This window comes from Bos javanicus, chromosome 19, assembly GCF_032452875.1.
Source record: "Bos javanicus breed banteng chromosome 19, ARS-OSU_banteng_1.0, whole genome shotgun sequence".
NCBI lineage: Eukaryota > Metazoa > Chordata > Mammalia > Artiodactyla > Bovidae > Bos > Bos javanicus.
Window position 1 is genome coordinate 13,821,546 of NC_083886.1, and position 14,490 is coordinate 13,836,035.

The window sequence follows — 14,490 nt, forward strand, 5'->3', positions numbered from 1 at the left end:
CACAGTACTATTTCATGTATAAATTAATGGATTAAAGTTGTCCTCCTGGAACTTTAACAAGATCCCTAAAATGTTCTTTAAGTCATTTAAAATCATCCCAATTTATAAGCCATTCATTTAGATCGTATGTGGTTTGACATTGAGACTTTTATATCATCATATAAAATGTCTTTTTTTTAAGTATCTCCTTCAGTAATTTTTCCTTGACTAATACAGTGGTGTACAAACTTGATCATAACATGCAGAAATACTGAATGACAGTCATCTTTTTTAATGCATAACTGAGCTTGTAAGAGAGAGAGGAAATCCCCAATGGCCAATAATGGACTAAAACCCAAAAGGGTAGGCATGAACCATGGTGTAACTGTTCTGGGGTGGTAAGGCTTAGAAGGCCTTAGAAGTTTCTGTAACCTTGGTTGAATACCAGTCCTGGTTTTAAGAGATAAGGCATTAGGCCACAGGAGGCTGTGACTTAAAACTGAAGCCAAGATCAAAGCTACACCCTCAGGGAAAGGGTAGACCAGGGAAAAAACTGCCCACTGGCAAGAGGGGTGACATGGAAGATTGTCCATCTTAGGCTGAGCTCTCAGTTGAACAAAACGAGCCTCATGGGGGAATTTATAGGCTATAGACTTCTCCCTTGTATTTGGGCATCATGCATACAGGAAACCCCAAACCGAGGAAAACATTAAGAAGTACTTTGAGACTGCTGATTTCTTTTAGGATGCTTTTAAGGAGAAAATACAAAGCTCTTGGTAATAATTAACCTTCAGTCCAAGCCATACAGACTTCCCTTAGACCTAACTCTACCTAAGATGAACTCACCATAAAAAATGTTTTTAAATAAGGGAACGTTTTCTCTGTGAGTGAGTCAGAAGGCATGATGAACAAGATTAGAACACTAAAAATATCAGTTAACAGAATGTTTTGGTTGATGCTATAAAGTAAGGATTCTTAGATGACTAAGGGTATAAATGGGTTGGCAAACTATGGCCTGAAGGCAAAATAAAGGTTAATTGGAACCTGGCAGTGCTCATGCACTCCTGTTTTGTGTGTGGTTGCTTTTATGCTTCAACAGCAGAGTTGAATAGTTGGGACAGAGTGTGTACCACATAATCTTGAGATGTTTACTGTATGGCCCTGTACAGGAAAAAAAAAATTGCTGACACTGATATAAAAGAAGGAATCAATAATGCTTTAGAGGGAAACTTAAGGAAAAAAGGCAGATATAAAAATAAACTGAGGGAACTATATGTATATCTGAGTCACTTTGCAATATACCTAAAGCTTACACAACACAGTAAATCAAGTATACTTCAGTAATACAAATAAATGGGACTTCCCTGGCGGTTCAGTGGTTAAGACTCTACACTTGCACCACAGGGAGCATGAGTTATTTCTGGTTGGGGAACTAATATCCTACATGCCGCTTGGAGCAGCCAAAAATACACAGTAACATAAAATGACCGATCCATGCTGCAGCTTGAACGAATCTTTAAAACACTGTGCAGGTGAAAGAAGCCAGCCACAGAGGACCGCATATTATATAATTTCATTGCATGAAATGTCTAGACTAGGCAAGCCTGTAGAAACAGAAAGTAAATTGGTGGTTGCCTAGAGTTGGGGGAGTTGGAGGAAAATGAAGTGACTGCTAATGGGCACAAAGTTTCTTTTGGGGGGGATGAAAATATTCTGAAATTAATAGTGATAGGTGCATAACTCTGAAATATGCTAAAAACCTTCTGTTGTACACTTTAAATTGTGGTATGAATTATGTTAATAAACACTTATTATGAAAACAAATTATAATAGCTAGAATTAGAAAATAGTCATTGACATTAAAACTCAGTAGACAAATTAAATAGCATTAGATACAACTAAAGAGACAGCAGATTGGAAGATAGATCTGAGAAAATTGATGATTGCTTCAGTTCAGTAGCTCAGTCATGTCCGACTCTTTGCGACCCCATGGACTGCAGCATGCCAGGCCTCCCTGTCCATCACCAACTCCTGGAGTTTACTCAAACTCCTGTCCATCGAGTTGGTGATGTCATCCAACCATCTTATCCTCTGTCGTCCCCTTCTCCTCCTGCTTTCAATCTTTCCCAGCATCAGGGTCTTTTCCAATGAGTCAGTTCTCCACATCAGGTGGCCAAAGTATTGGAGTTTCAGCTTCAGCATCAGGCCTTCCAGTGATATTCAGGACTGATGTCCTTGAGGATTGACTGGTTTGATCTCCTTGCAGTCCAAGAAAGATGGGAATAGAAGGTGTAGAGTTGTTTGAAAGGAACTGGTAGATAAAACAGACAAATAACTTGCCTTCTGTTTGACAGGATGAGCCATGAAACAATAACCAAACATGTCAGATGAGAATATATGCTGTGAAGAAGAATAAAATAAACTAAGAGTTTAGAGAGTGATGGTAGATTTTTTTAGGGTCTTCTGTATAGGCTGATCTGGAAAGACTTCATTGAGGGTAAACCATGTGGATATTCAGGGAACAACCATTCCAGAGAGACAATAAAACAAATGCAAGAATCCTGGGCTAGAACTGCTTTACATGTTCAGAAAATTGCCATTCCTATGTGGCTAGAAGGGAAAGAGGGAATTACTTCTGATAATGGTAGGAGATGTGGTCAGAGAGGTAGCCCAGTGAAAGATCATATTGTATTAAGCCTTGTAGGCTGTGATAGTAATTTCACAGTTGGTTATGAGGGAGATAGATGGGAATCCACTGGGTGTTTAAAAGTTCATTTAATTATCCTTCAAATAAAAATAAATTAAGGGAGGGAAAAAACTCAGTGTACAAAAGATTGGAATGTTACAGCGAAACTTGTCCTTTACCACAGCTAGTTTTAGGGATTCTACCAGTATTATGTTGTAAATTATGGGGGTTTTAATGCCTAAATTATTTGTAACATAAAAGAAATGCCAGAATTTATCTTCTGTATTGCAGGTTTCATGCAGAAAGAGCTATTGGTATCATTACCCACATCCTACCTGAAGATCATCTTCTTTTGGCTTCTTCAAAGAGGGTGAAAGGTACCCTTTGTAATCTAGTCTCCTATAGATAGATAGATAGATGTATTTTAAGACTTCTTTAGCTGTCAATTATAATAGATGCCTACTATCTGACATTTTAAAATTGATTAAAATAGGAATATTTGTTGATTTCCTCAGAATTAGACTGTATATTACTAAAACAGACAATCACTGATTTAACATATTTGCCCACGTCTCTAAGAATTTCCAGTGGTTCATAATGAAAAGTTGTTTGCTTCTCTCATACAACATTGTTAGTAGGCTAGAGTACCCTTCTTTCTTCCTTCCTTCCACTTGCCTCTTCCCTCCTTTTTCTCTTTCCTTTCATTCATTCATGCCTTTCTTTTGAGGGGAGGATTGAAGAATCACCGTGACATTGCAGATGGGTTTTCACACGCCTTCACCTTTATTGTGCAAGACTCTGAAACTGTTTCATATCAGGTTACCTTTAGTGTTGCAAGGCTCGCACCACATACCACTTTCTTCTTTACTTTTTAACTCTTCTGCAGTCACTTACCAAGGGCCTTTGATTTTGCTGACGATTGGGTCACCCATGTGGTAATTCCTTGCATGATGAAGAACTTTTACCTTAATTCTGGAACTAGGCTTTACCTCTCCTTTAGGTTTGCATTTTTGAAGTCATGCAAGTAATACATGATGTCAAGAATTAAAAGAGAAAAAATTAAGTTACTTGAAATCTCATCAATCCAGAATCAACATGTGGGCAAATATTTTTTTTAGGCTTTTCTTTCTTTGAAGACTGAAATGAGTGAATAATTTTTTTTTAGTTCTGTAATCTGCTTTGTTCACTCGATGTAGTACAAACATTTTCTCATTTCAATACGTGTAGGTATATATCCTTTTTTCTGATGTTTTTTCTAGTTTTCTAATGTTTTTAACTGCACCTGTCTTATTGGACCTCTAAAGTTTTTTTAACCTTTTGTTCTTTAAAAATGCTACAGTGAGCTAAATCTCTTACTTTTTGTGCATATGAACAATTTTCCTAGCAATAAAATTGCCCGGTTAAAGAATATATATTTGTAAGACTTTAAATGGAGTTTGAGGGTCTCAAATAGGACTTTGAAGTTAAATTATCTTCTTATCTGATTTGACTGGTCAAGTGAGTTAGGAGGAAACCAGTTCTTTTACTTCTATTTGGTTAAAGGTTATATAGTTTGCAAATGTGGTTTCACAGTTTTCAAGAGTGGTTAGGTAGTCCTTGACACAGTTTCACAATTTAAAAAAATTTGCCTTTTCATTCTTGTCTTTCTTCTGTTTGCTTAAAAAACAATTTACGTCAGCAAAGCAAACCGATCTGGTAAAATAGAGAGTAATTCTGCAAAATAATTTGTTGTATACTGTTGTTTTTCTTACATTTGAAATCCATTATACTATGCAAAATAGAATGACCCCAAAAGTGTTTTGTTTTGTTTTTTCATTAAAATGGAATACGCTCATCTTTACCAGTTCTTTGGTATGTTATATGGTTTATGGTTCTAAACCATAAACATATAGAAGTGTATACAAGTAACATTTATAAAATTCAGTTCTAAAGTTTATGTTCTGATGAGCTTTGATACATGGTTTGAAAGTGCACTGATTTTGTTGCCTTCTTATTCAGCACTTATTTTAGAGGAGATTGCTATTGACTGTCATAATAAAGAAACTGAACAGAGGCTGCTTCAAGAAGCTCATGATTTGCACCTGTCTTCACTCCAACTAGCTAAAAAAGCTTTTGGAGAATTTAATGTACAGACTGCAAAACACTATGGAAACCTTGGAAGACTTTATCAGTCAATGAGAAAATTTAAGGTAGGAGCACATTTTACTGTATTTTTCTGTCTAAGTAATCTTAGGTAATAAAGTACAATGTGAATAATAAATCTTAAGTAATGCTTCTTCAGTAATCTTAAATTATAAAGTATACATTTATTATACTTCCACATTATTTCACATAAGAATTGAGAAAATAGCTAGTATAAAACAGTCAAAATATAAATAAAATTCAAAAATACAAACCATAGAAAAATATATATATCAGACTTAAAACATAGCTCTTAGGTAATAGTTTAAATTGAACACTTAGAATGCCTGACACATAGTTAGATGTGCAAGAAATGTAAGATAATGCAAGTATTGTATAATTGTAGTGGTAAAAATATACTGAATTTAGTTTCCTTTTAGAACTTTGGGTTATAAATTCTTATTACTGTTGATTCCATTCAGTCACTCAGTCATGTCCGACTCTTTGCGACCCCATGAATCGCAGCATGCCAGGCCTCCCTGTCCATCACCAACTCCCAGAGTTCACTCAAACTCATGTCCATCGAGTCGGTGATGCCATCCAGCCATCTCATCCTCTGTCGGCCCCTTCTCCTCCTGCCCCCAATCCCTCCCAGCATCAGGGTCTTTTCCAGTGAGTCATCTCTTCGCATGAGGTGGCCAAAGTATTGGAGTTTCAGCTTCAGCATCAGTCCTTCTAGTGAACACCCAGGACTGATCTCCTTTCGGATGGACTGGTTGGCTCTCCTTGCAGTCCAAGGGACTTGCAAGAGTCTTCTGCAACACCACAGTTCAAAAGCATCAATTCTTATAGAGTCACAGTAAGAAAGGAAAGAGAGTTGCTATCTAAGACATTCATTTTTATCTGAAAATCAGTTTACACATTCCTCAGTTAACCTGTTTATTGAGATAAAAATTGTCAAAACTCCAAAAAACGAAGTAATAAAATATACTTCTATGTAAAAATTAATAAAGAGTTTCTTAACACAGTTCAATTAAATTTTGAAGTGTGTTAAATTGAAAGAAGTTTTCATTTTAGAATATTTTGACATTAATTTCTTCTAACAGCTTTTTATTACATGGACACGTTTTCTCTTGTCATTTTGGTGTATTTCAGTGTTTCGTCAGCTTATGTGCATAGCTTCCCGAAGCCAGTGATGCTTCCTGTTAGGCAGCTTTTAGAACAGTGTAGTGTCTTCTCTGATCAGATTACCTTATGCCATCCATAAACTGTTTTTGGCATTTAGAAGAATGTTACTAATTGGATAAGAGTTGTTGACATAGTAAAAAGTATAATCTAATGGTTAATACAGCTTGATTATTTTTCAGGAAGCTGAAGAAATGCACATCAAAGCAATTCAGATTAAAGAACAACTTCTTGGTCAAGAAGATTATGAAGTAGCCCTTTCGGTGGGACATCTGGCTTCTTTATATAATTATGACATGAATCAGTATGAAAATGCTGAGAAACTTTATTTGCGATCTATAGCAATTGGTATGTTACTTTAAAATTGTTTTAATTGATAAGAGATCAACATGTCTTACATGTTGTATAGGGAAGTGTTATTATTAAGACTTAAATGAGTTTAGAGCTGCTCAGGATCTCCAGGAGCTACTCAGAAGTGTTGTAAAACATTTTGCTAAAGATTATTTATCGATAATTGAAGCCAGTAATAAGAAATATGACAGTAGTGTGTCAAGTAAAGGCAAAAATAGTTATTTTAAAAATTTGTATAAACACTACCTCTAGCCCATCCTCACCCTTCTCCTGATTTTAAATTAGACAAAGTTGAGCTGTTTTAGAACTTGATATAAATGAAATACAATGTATCTTTTTATATGCTTTGTTTCTTTTGGTGAACATCAATTGTAAAATACATCAGTGTTGTTCATATCCCTGTTGCTTGTTAATTTCCAGTGCCTTGTAATATTGTATTGAATTAGTATATCATTATTTATCCATTCTACTATTAGTTGATATTTGAATTGTTTTCAGTTCAGACCGATCACAAAATAAAGTACTGTGGTCATCATCTAATGTTGTGCCTGTTAAAACTCTTCCCATGTTTTTATTGAATTTGTCTGTCACTTTCTTCTTGGTTTATGGAAGTTCCTTATATACTTTAGATGTAACAAGCCCTTTGTTAGTTAAACGTGTTGCAGATAACTGTCCCTCTACTGCTTGTTTCTTAACGGTGCCTTTCAAAGAACAAACGTTCTTAAAGTTTAATGTAATATTAATTACATATAATATTGTAATTATTGCTCTTTTATTTTATGGTTGGCACTTTTTAAATTGTGTTTTGGAAATATTTTTCTACCCCAAAGTCAAAAGATACTCTTTTGGGAGATTATCTTCTGGAAATTTGTGAGGTAGTGATCAAATTTCTTCCCCTCTTCCTTTTTCCCTTCTGTATGGATATGCAGGTTGACCAGGACCATTTTTTCAAAACACTGTCTTTCCCCTCTGCTGTGCTACCTTTGCCTCAAATCATATATCCGTGTATGTGAAGATTCCTCGTTATCCATAATAGATTATCTTGCTTAACCCTACAATACACGTAAAGTAGTTTTAGAATTGTTAACCCGTAGTACTATGAACACCAGTGTTACTGCTTAGAGCCTAATAATTCATTTACATTTTATCTTGTCCTTAACCTGAAGGTATATAATCAGAATACTGTATTCAGAATTTACTTAGGTTGCTTATCTCCCTGCCACCTGCTATCAGTTAAGTTACTCATTTACGAGAGAACTAGGTTCATTTGCTTATGTTTGTGTAACATTCCCCCGTTTTTATTTAGTCTGCTAAATTATTTGACTGTGAAATATTAATACTCTGAAAAGTTAGAACTGTGGAGTTCCCTGGCAGTCCAGTGGTTAAAACTCCTCACTGTCACTGCTGAGGGCCTGGGTTTGATCCGTAGTCAGGGAACTAAGATCCCACAAGCCACATGGCATAACCAAAAAAAAAATAGTCAACTATACAGAAAGGTCTTCTCACAGATGTGTGACTGCCCTTAATTTCTCCTCGCCAGTCATTCCTGTGAGTAACTGGTCTTGTTAGTTTCTCATCTATTTTTTCTGTGTTTTTTGTTTTTGTTTTTTACTTTTGACCGTGCTGGGTCTTGTTGCTATGTACGGGCTCCTCGTCGCCGAGCACGGGCTCTCGGCATGCAGGCTTTGGGAGTTGTGGCACGTGGGCTCTGTAGTCGCGTCTCTCAGCGCTAGAGCTTGGACTCGGCAGAGTGGTTGTGGCTCACTGGCTTAGTTGCCCCAAGGCATGTGGGATCCTCCCAGACCAGAGAGCGAACCTGTTTTCCCTGCATTGGCAGGTGGATTCTTAACCACTGGATTACCAGTGTCGTTCTTCTGTATATTTCTGGCATAAGTGTTCAGAGACATAAATATTTTACTTTACATAAAAGGTGGCATACTCCAGATACTTTGCTTTTTTAGAAACAGTATGCCCTGTAAATGAGCTGTGAGATCTTCATGAACTCCCTTCAAACTGAAATTTTATAATTTTATTCTAGAGAGACCAATGACCTTAGACAAGAGAATTTTTTTTTTTTAAGTCTTAGAAGTAGGCTATGAGTAAGACTGTGTCAGTAAACCCTGATAAAAGAATTGAATCTGTTTCAACTGGAGGGTGGAATGATTGGGAGTTTGGGACTGATATAAACACACTGCTGAGTATAAAACAGATAACTAGTGAGAACACACATCGATGTTCTGTGGTGACCTACATGGGAAGGAAATGTAAAAAATGGTGGAGACATATATATATCGGAGAAGGCAATGGCACCCCGCTCCAGTAATCTTGCCTGGAAAATCCCATGGGTGGAGGAGCCTGGTAGGCTGCAGTCCATGGGGTTGCTAGGAATCAGACACGACTGAGCGACTTCACTTTCCCTTTTCACTTTCATGCATTGGAGAAGGACATGGCAACCCACTCCAGTGTTCTTGCCTGGAGAATCCCAGGGACGGGGGAGCCTGATGGGCTGCCGTCTCTGGGGTCGCACAGAGTCAGACACGACTGAAGTGACTTAGCGTAGCATAGCATGTATGTATGACTGATGCACTTTGCTGTATAGCAAGAAATTAACACAATGTTGTACAGCAAAGGTATTCCAATAAAATTTTTTTAATTGAATCTATTCCTTTTAAAAGGAATAAAACAAAGACACCCTATTTTAAAGAACTAAGCTTGTATTGTAGAAACTACTTGTTATTTCATTATTTGAGCTTCCTTTTTTTTCTGTTTACTTTCAGGGAAGAAACTTTTTGGTGAAGGCTACAGTGGACTGGAATACGATTACCGAGGTCTCATTAAACTTTACAACTCCATTGGAAATTATGAGAAAGTGTTTGAGTATCACAATGTTCTGTCTAACTGGAACCGGTTACGAGATCGGCAGTATTCCGTGACCGATGCTCTTGAGGACGTCAACACCAGCCCTCAGTCCACTGAAGAAGTGGTGCAGTCCTTCCTGACTGCGCAGAATGTCGAGGGACCGAGCTGCTGAGGGAAGACCTCAGTTCACTAACTTACCTTTTCCCAGATTCCAGGGAATTCATACTGTGAAATCAAAACCGTGTTTTTTAGGGGGCTGGAATTTGCATTGAAACACTGGTCCAGTCCTTTGACCCTATTTGGGTGATCCCTTTCTTGCAGAGTGTCCGTAGGAATAAGCATATATTCAGTTATATTCAGCATGTACCGCATGTATAAGTAGTCTGGCCCGTATTTTCAACCTCGTAGAACAAACAACAGGAATTTTTTGTTTTCTTTTTTTAAAAAAAAAGTAATTCATTTTGCAGAAAGCCTGAAAGAAAAAAAGAACCCCTAAATAAAACTATTTAAGAGTTTAAAAGAGTTGCATTCTTATTATGTAAGGATGATTTTAACAACTTTTTAACATATAATTCTTCCTTGAGGAGGTATTCAATACTGTACTGTAAAGAAATTTTATGGGGAAAATCTTTATACACAGTATAGAAAAGGTAACACAACTACTAAGAGCAGAGGGGCATCCTTACCTAGAGAAATGGGTGCAGCCGCTCCAGGGCTGCATGACCAGGGGGAAGGACTGTCAGATTCATCTGAACTGGACCAGTGTTGACCTGTAAGTAATAGAAAAGCTGATAAACCAGCAGTTTTAACTCTTTGGTTGTTTTGGTTTTGTTGTGTTTTTTGGGGGTACAAAAAGCTCTGATAGCTTTTGCTAACAGGACCAGGAGGATCTGAAAAGGACCAGCCTAATGTAGAAAGGGGTTATTTGGACCAGAGGTTTTAGATGATTATTTTAGCCCCTGCCTTTACTTTTATCATAGAATGATTTCATTTAGATGTATTATGAAAACTGATAATACAAAAATTGTATTCATGTAATAGACACGAGATGAGGGAAATTTGGCAGTTTCAGTGGCATATCTTCAGTCAAGGCACACAGATGGCAATGCCCTAAGCAAGTCTGTAAATACCTGCTGCAGCCATCCCTCTCATTTTATATGCTACCCTAATAACGCAGTTCGCAAGTATATTGGCTGAGTCATGAAATAGCTCATGTCCAGATGGGAATTTTAGGTCAGTGTTTGGTTTATGGGGATTAATGGAAAAACAAATGCCGCCTAATAAGCAATTCTTAGAAATCCTTCATGTTTATGATAAAAAAAAAATTGCAAGCAAGATCATTTTATATGAAATTGAAGAGTCAAATGTAAAGATTTCCCCTAATGATATATCTATTTCACTAACTCCTCTTTCTGTTTATTGGGTTGTGATTTTTCATTTAAGCCAGTCAAGTTGTTTAATGTTGAGGTAATATTCAAATTTGAGAAGTTGTAACATGTAGCAATTCAAGAAACAAAAAAGGTCTGTTGCCGTTACCTCAGTTCTTATTATAGTGGCCTGTTTGGTGCCTCTATAGTTAAGAATCAGGGTTTTCCCCCCTATTTTCAGGGGTTCATGACTTGGCTGTTAAGAGTTGTTGCTCCTGGCTAATGCTTGGAGTGGTCTGTGGGTGGGTGGATGTGTGCTGAATTTAGGTTTTCTGTCTTAACAGGCGTGTTGGGATGGGAGGGGGGAAAATCTAGACTGCCCACCACGTGGAGTGCAGAAGAAGTAATTGGAAATTTCAGATCAATTCAGTTTTAAACACTTTTTTGGCCTTCCCAAATATAACCTTGTTTAAAGCTGTTATTTGCCATCTTGTTAGTTATGATCCCACCGTTTTTAAGTTCCCAGGAGGGGATTCCCTAGGGGAGGTGGAAGAAATGAAACAAGCCCAGATGTCTTTAAGATGATAGCTGTGTGATTTCGAACGCTGGGTTTAATCCTCATACTGAATTATTTTGAATTGAAAAGAGCGCATTGGCACACCTGCGCCTCCCCCTCCCAGTTAATTGCAATCTAATGCCGAGGCACCTCTTTATTAATTACCAAATAGTCTGTGTGACCAAGGACTAACATTTTTAAGTTACTCAGCTCTATCCTCATGGGCCTATATATTTAATACCTCCAAAGATTTTAAGGATAGGCTTTGTATCCTTTTGTTGATTATTTAGAGTCCTGTGGTATGTTTGTGGTATAGGAATGTCATGGTAAATTGTTTTTCAATAAATATTTTGAAACTTATGTTTTCATATGAAGTTTTTTTTTTTTTAATCTGTATTTTTGGTTTTGTGCATATACAGCGTTTCCTAGGATAAAATCCAGCAAATGACTTAAGGCCTCATCTTCTCTAATTCAGTTTGAACTCAGATCACACTCAGTGATAAAGCAACATGATATTTAGAAGCCTAGGATCACAGGGTGATGTTAAATGACAGCCAGTTTTTCTTAAAAAAAAAAAAAATTGTTGATAGTTTGCCATATTGCCATTGCTTTAATGTAGTTTTCTGTAAATCCATATGCTTAATGCAGACACTCTAGATTGAGAAAAGAGATTGCCAGTTTCTGATAGTGATATAACTTAATATGCTATTATTTCTGGTTCTAATGAAGAATAATACCCTAATAATTTTAAGTGTGGGTTTTATCCTTTTAGTTGGAATGCTTAGGATAAGTTAGGGAGGTGAATATCATCATGATATATGGGGGTAGGGGAAAACAGTCTCAAAGAAAGTAAAATTTACTTCACAATAACCAATTGCTTGAACAAATTTTTTGTATATGGTGGGGTTGTGTATAAGAAAGCATAGACCAACTTAAAAGATTTTTCTGGCGGTTCAACTAAGTAATATTAAGTAAGAGGCCTTTGGTCTCGTCCTTTCCTGGCTTTGTTCTCTCTTGTACTCGGGTTTTTTCCCCTAAAGTTTGGTGCTGCTCAAGTTGGGTGCATCAGGGAGCCCGTAACACTCCTGTACCACACAGGTGGCCAGTCACTCCTTTGTTCAGTTTCAGAGAGCCAGTTGAGGGTTTTTTAGACCATAATTTTTATGGGTTGCCAAAGCTGACTTTGCCCAAAGCATTAGGACCCTTACATTATCAAAGCTCTGTCTCTGTTCAGCAGAAACAGCTGGCTGTTGCTTTGGAATAGCCTCCTTGCAGGTGTGCTTTGTTTTGTGAAAATGAAAGATTAGACAAGACCTTTGTAACACTCTTAGCCTGTTAGAGTTCATAATTTTGAGAAAACCGGATCAGGCAGCTGCAGTCTTATAAATAGCATGCCATTTGGCTGCTCCTGACAGTGCAGACAGGATGCTGAGCAGTAGACACATGCCTAGAACATGACTGAAACTTTGGGCCATACTTTACAGATGAAAAGAATGGTTTGCTATGTAGGAGGAGGGACAGCAGGCTTTCCCCGCTATCCAAAAGTAGTGTTGCAATGAAACCTCTGTAAGCCAAAACAGGTGAACAGCAGAGTGGCAGTTAGCTTAGGGCACATCGTGCCAATCGATGCACAAAATACACTGAGATAAAGCTCAGAAGCTCACACAGGTAAAGCTGTGGCGGCTTGAAGCTGAGGTGCCGAACGCAGTTCCAGGAGAGGAGCGTGGCGGTGCCCTCCCACTGCTCGCTGCTGCTGCCTCCTCAACAGCCACGCGTGTGCAGACACACGCGGAACGCCGTTTTTGCTGTTCACCTTTTTTCGTGAAAGTGATGGTTTTGGATCTGTTTTCGGTTAGTAAAAACAGGCGCTAATGCAGGTCTTTGATAAAAGCAAAGTAGGATAAAGTGAACTTTGAGAAAGAGGAGGATACCTGTACTAAACTGTCACTCTATTTTTTTCCCCCTGAATCTGTAGCCTGGCTACTTCCAAACTGTTCTTTTTCTGGATGGCAAAGTTACTACTGGAAAAATATTTATAAGTAAAAGTGTCTCTAAGACTTATTTTTGCTCTAAGGATTAGCATATATATTTCACCTCTTGGAGGACCTCAGTTCTTGCTAGAAAATTCCTTTTTTCTTTTTTTTTAATCTGACATTTTAATTCATCTCCAGCTTGAACATTAGTAGTTGTCCGCAACTCTCAGGAATGTTTTAGGCAGAAAACTGGTTTTACCCTGTTGGTGACCTGAAGGAGTGTGCTTGAGGATTTGTTAAAATAATTGCTGTTCTTTAATTGCAATCCTAGGCATCTATAGCATGAGTGGCCTTAGTGAGTTTGTTGAAGTGCACATTTTTCTTTCAAAAGTAAAATTTAAGATTAAAAATATATGCTCTATATAGATATCTAGAAAACTTGGTTTGTGGTGCACAAGCGTTGGATCCCTAAATAACTCTGCAGGTACCGTTTGTATACATTACTCATTTCTGTAGATTCCTTTTATGGGAAGATCTGTTGCCATGGTAACTAAAAACTTTTCACTTCAGTTCTACTTTTATGATGTGAATGAATGCTATGTTTTATTAAATATTACCAGGTCAGTACTATTTTTATACTTTATTAAGCAACCGGGGATTTTAGTTTAATAGACTCAAAAAGCTCTTACGGAAACAAAAGCAAATCACTATCCATTCTTTACATGAAAATCCCCACTAATAATGCCACAGTAATTTCTATAGAAATATCTAAGGTCATTGATGAGTTTTTTAAAGACAGTTCTTCATTGTGTCAGAATAACCTTTCATATCACCCTTACCACAGACTTGTAGTGCCCACCATTATTTGTAACCATTAATACCATACTAAGTATGTTTGTAACCAGCATTGTGATATATTCTGTACTTGTATTGCTAAAAATGAATTATTGACTTAATAAATATAGTGTTCCTGCACTCATAGTGTATCTGTTTCCAGTTTAGTTGTGCTTACTTTTGGTTGGGACTTGGGACTGTTTAAACATCACAGACTCTTTTATTAGCGAAGAACACGAGAGAGACTGCCAGAACTGGAGCAGCGGTGCCCTCTTTCTGGTGAGACGTGTGGCAGAGGAGACGCTTGGTAACAGCACCTAAGACAGTGCTTATGAAAGTACTTTGGAAACACAAGCACTGCATGAATGCAGAGGGCTTTGGGGACTTGACAAAAGTAATCACACCCTTCTTTTCCCTCAGCTCACGCGAAGGCTGAGGAAGGGTGATGAGACACACCAGCTCTGCTGGGTGTCTGTCAGCGGCGAAAACCCTGGGTGTGGGTTATGGTTCTAGCCCTGCCTCTTAACGGTAGGAATTTGAGATGTGTCATTATAAGCCTCTTTGTGTTCATTTCCTCGT

General features: G+C 37.5%; 1 protein-coding gene across 1 annotated transcript in view; it reads left to right on the forward strand.

Moving 5' to 3' along the window:
- The window catches only part of APPBP2 (amyloid beta precursor protein binding protein 2), a 60,113-nt gene extending 46,061 nt beyond the window's left edge, over nucleotides 1–14,052 (forward strand). The window contains exons 10-13 of the mRNA XM_061390260.1: nucleotides 2,957–3,042; nucleotides 4,664–4,854; nucleotides 6,154–6,319; nucleotides 9,100–14,052. Coding sequence (XP_061246244.1) covers nucleotides 2,957–3,042; nucleotides 4,664–4,854; nucleotides 6,154–6,319; nucleotides 9,100–9,353 — 697 coding nt within the window. The 3' untranslated portion in view covers nucleotides 9,354–14,052. The remainder of the gene's footprint in view (nucleotides 1–2,956; nucleotides 3,043–4,663; nucleotides 4,855–6,153; nucleotides 6,320–9,099) is intronic.
- The last annotated feature ends 438 nt before the right edge of the window (nucleotides 14,053–14,490 follow it).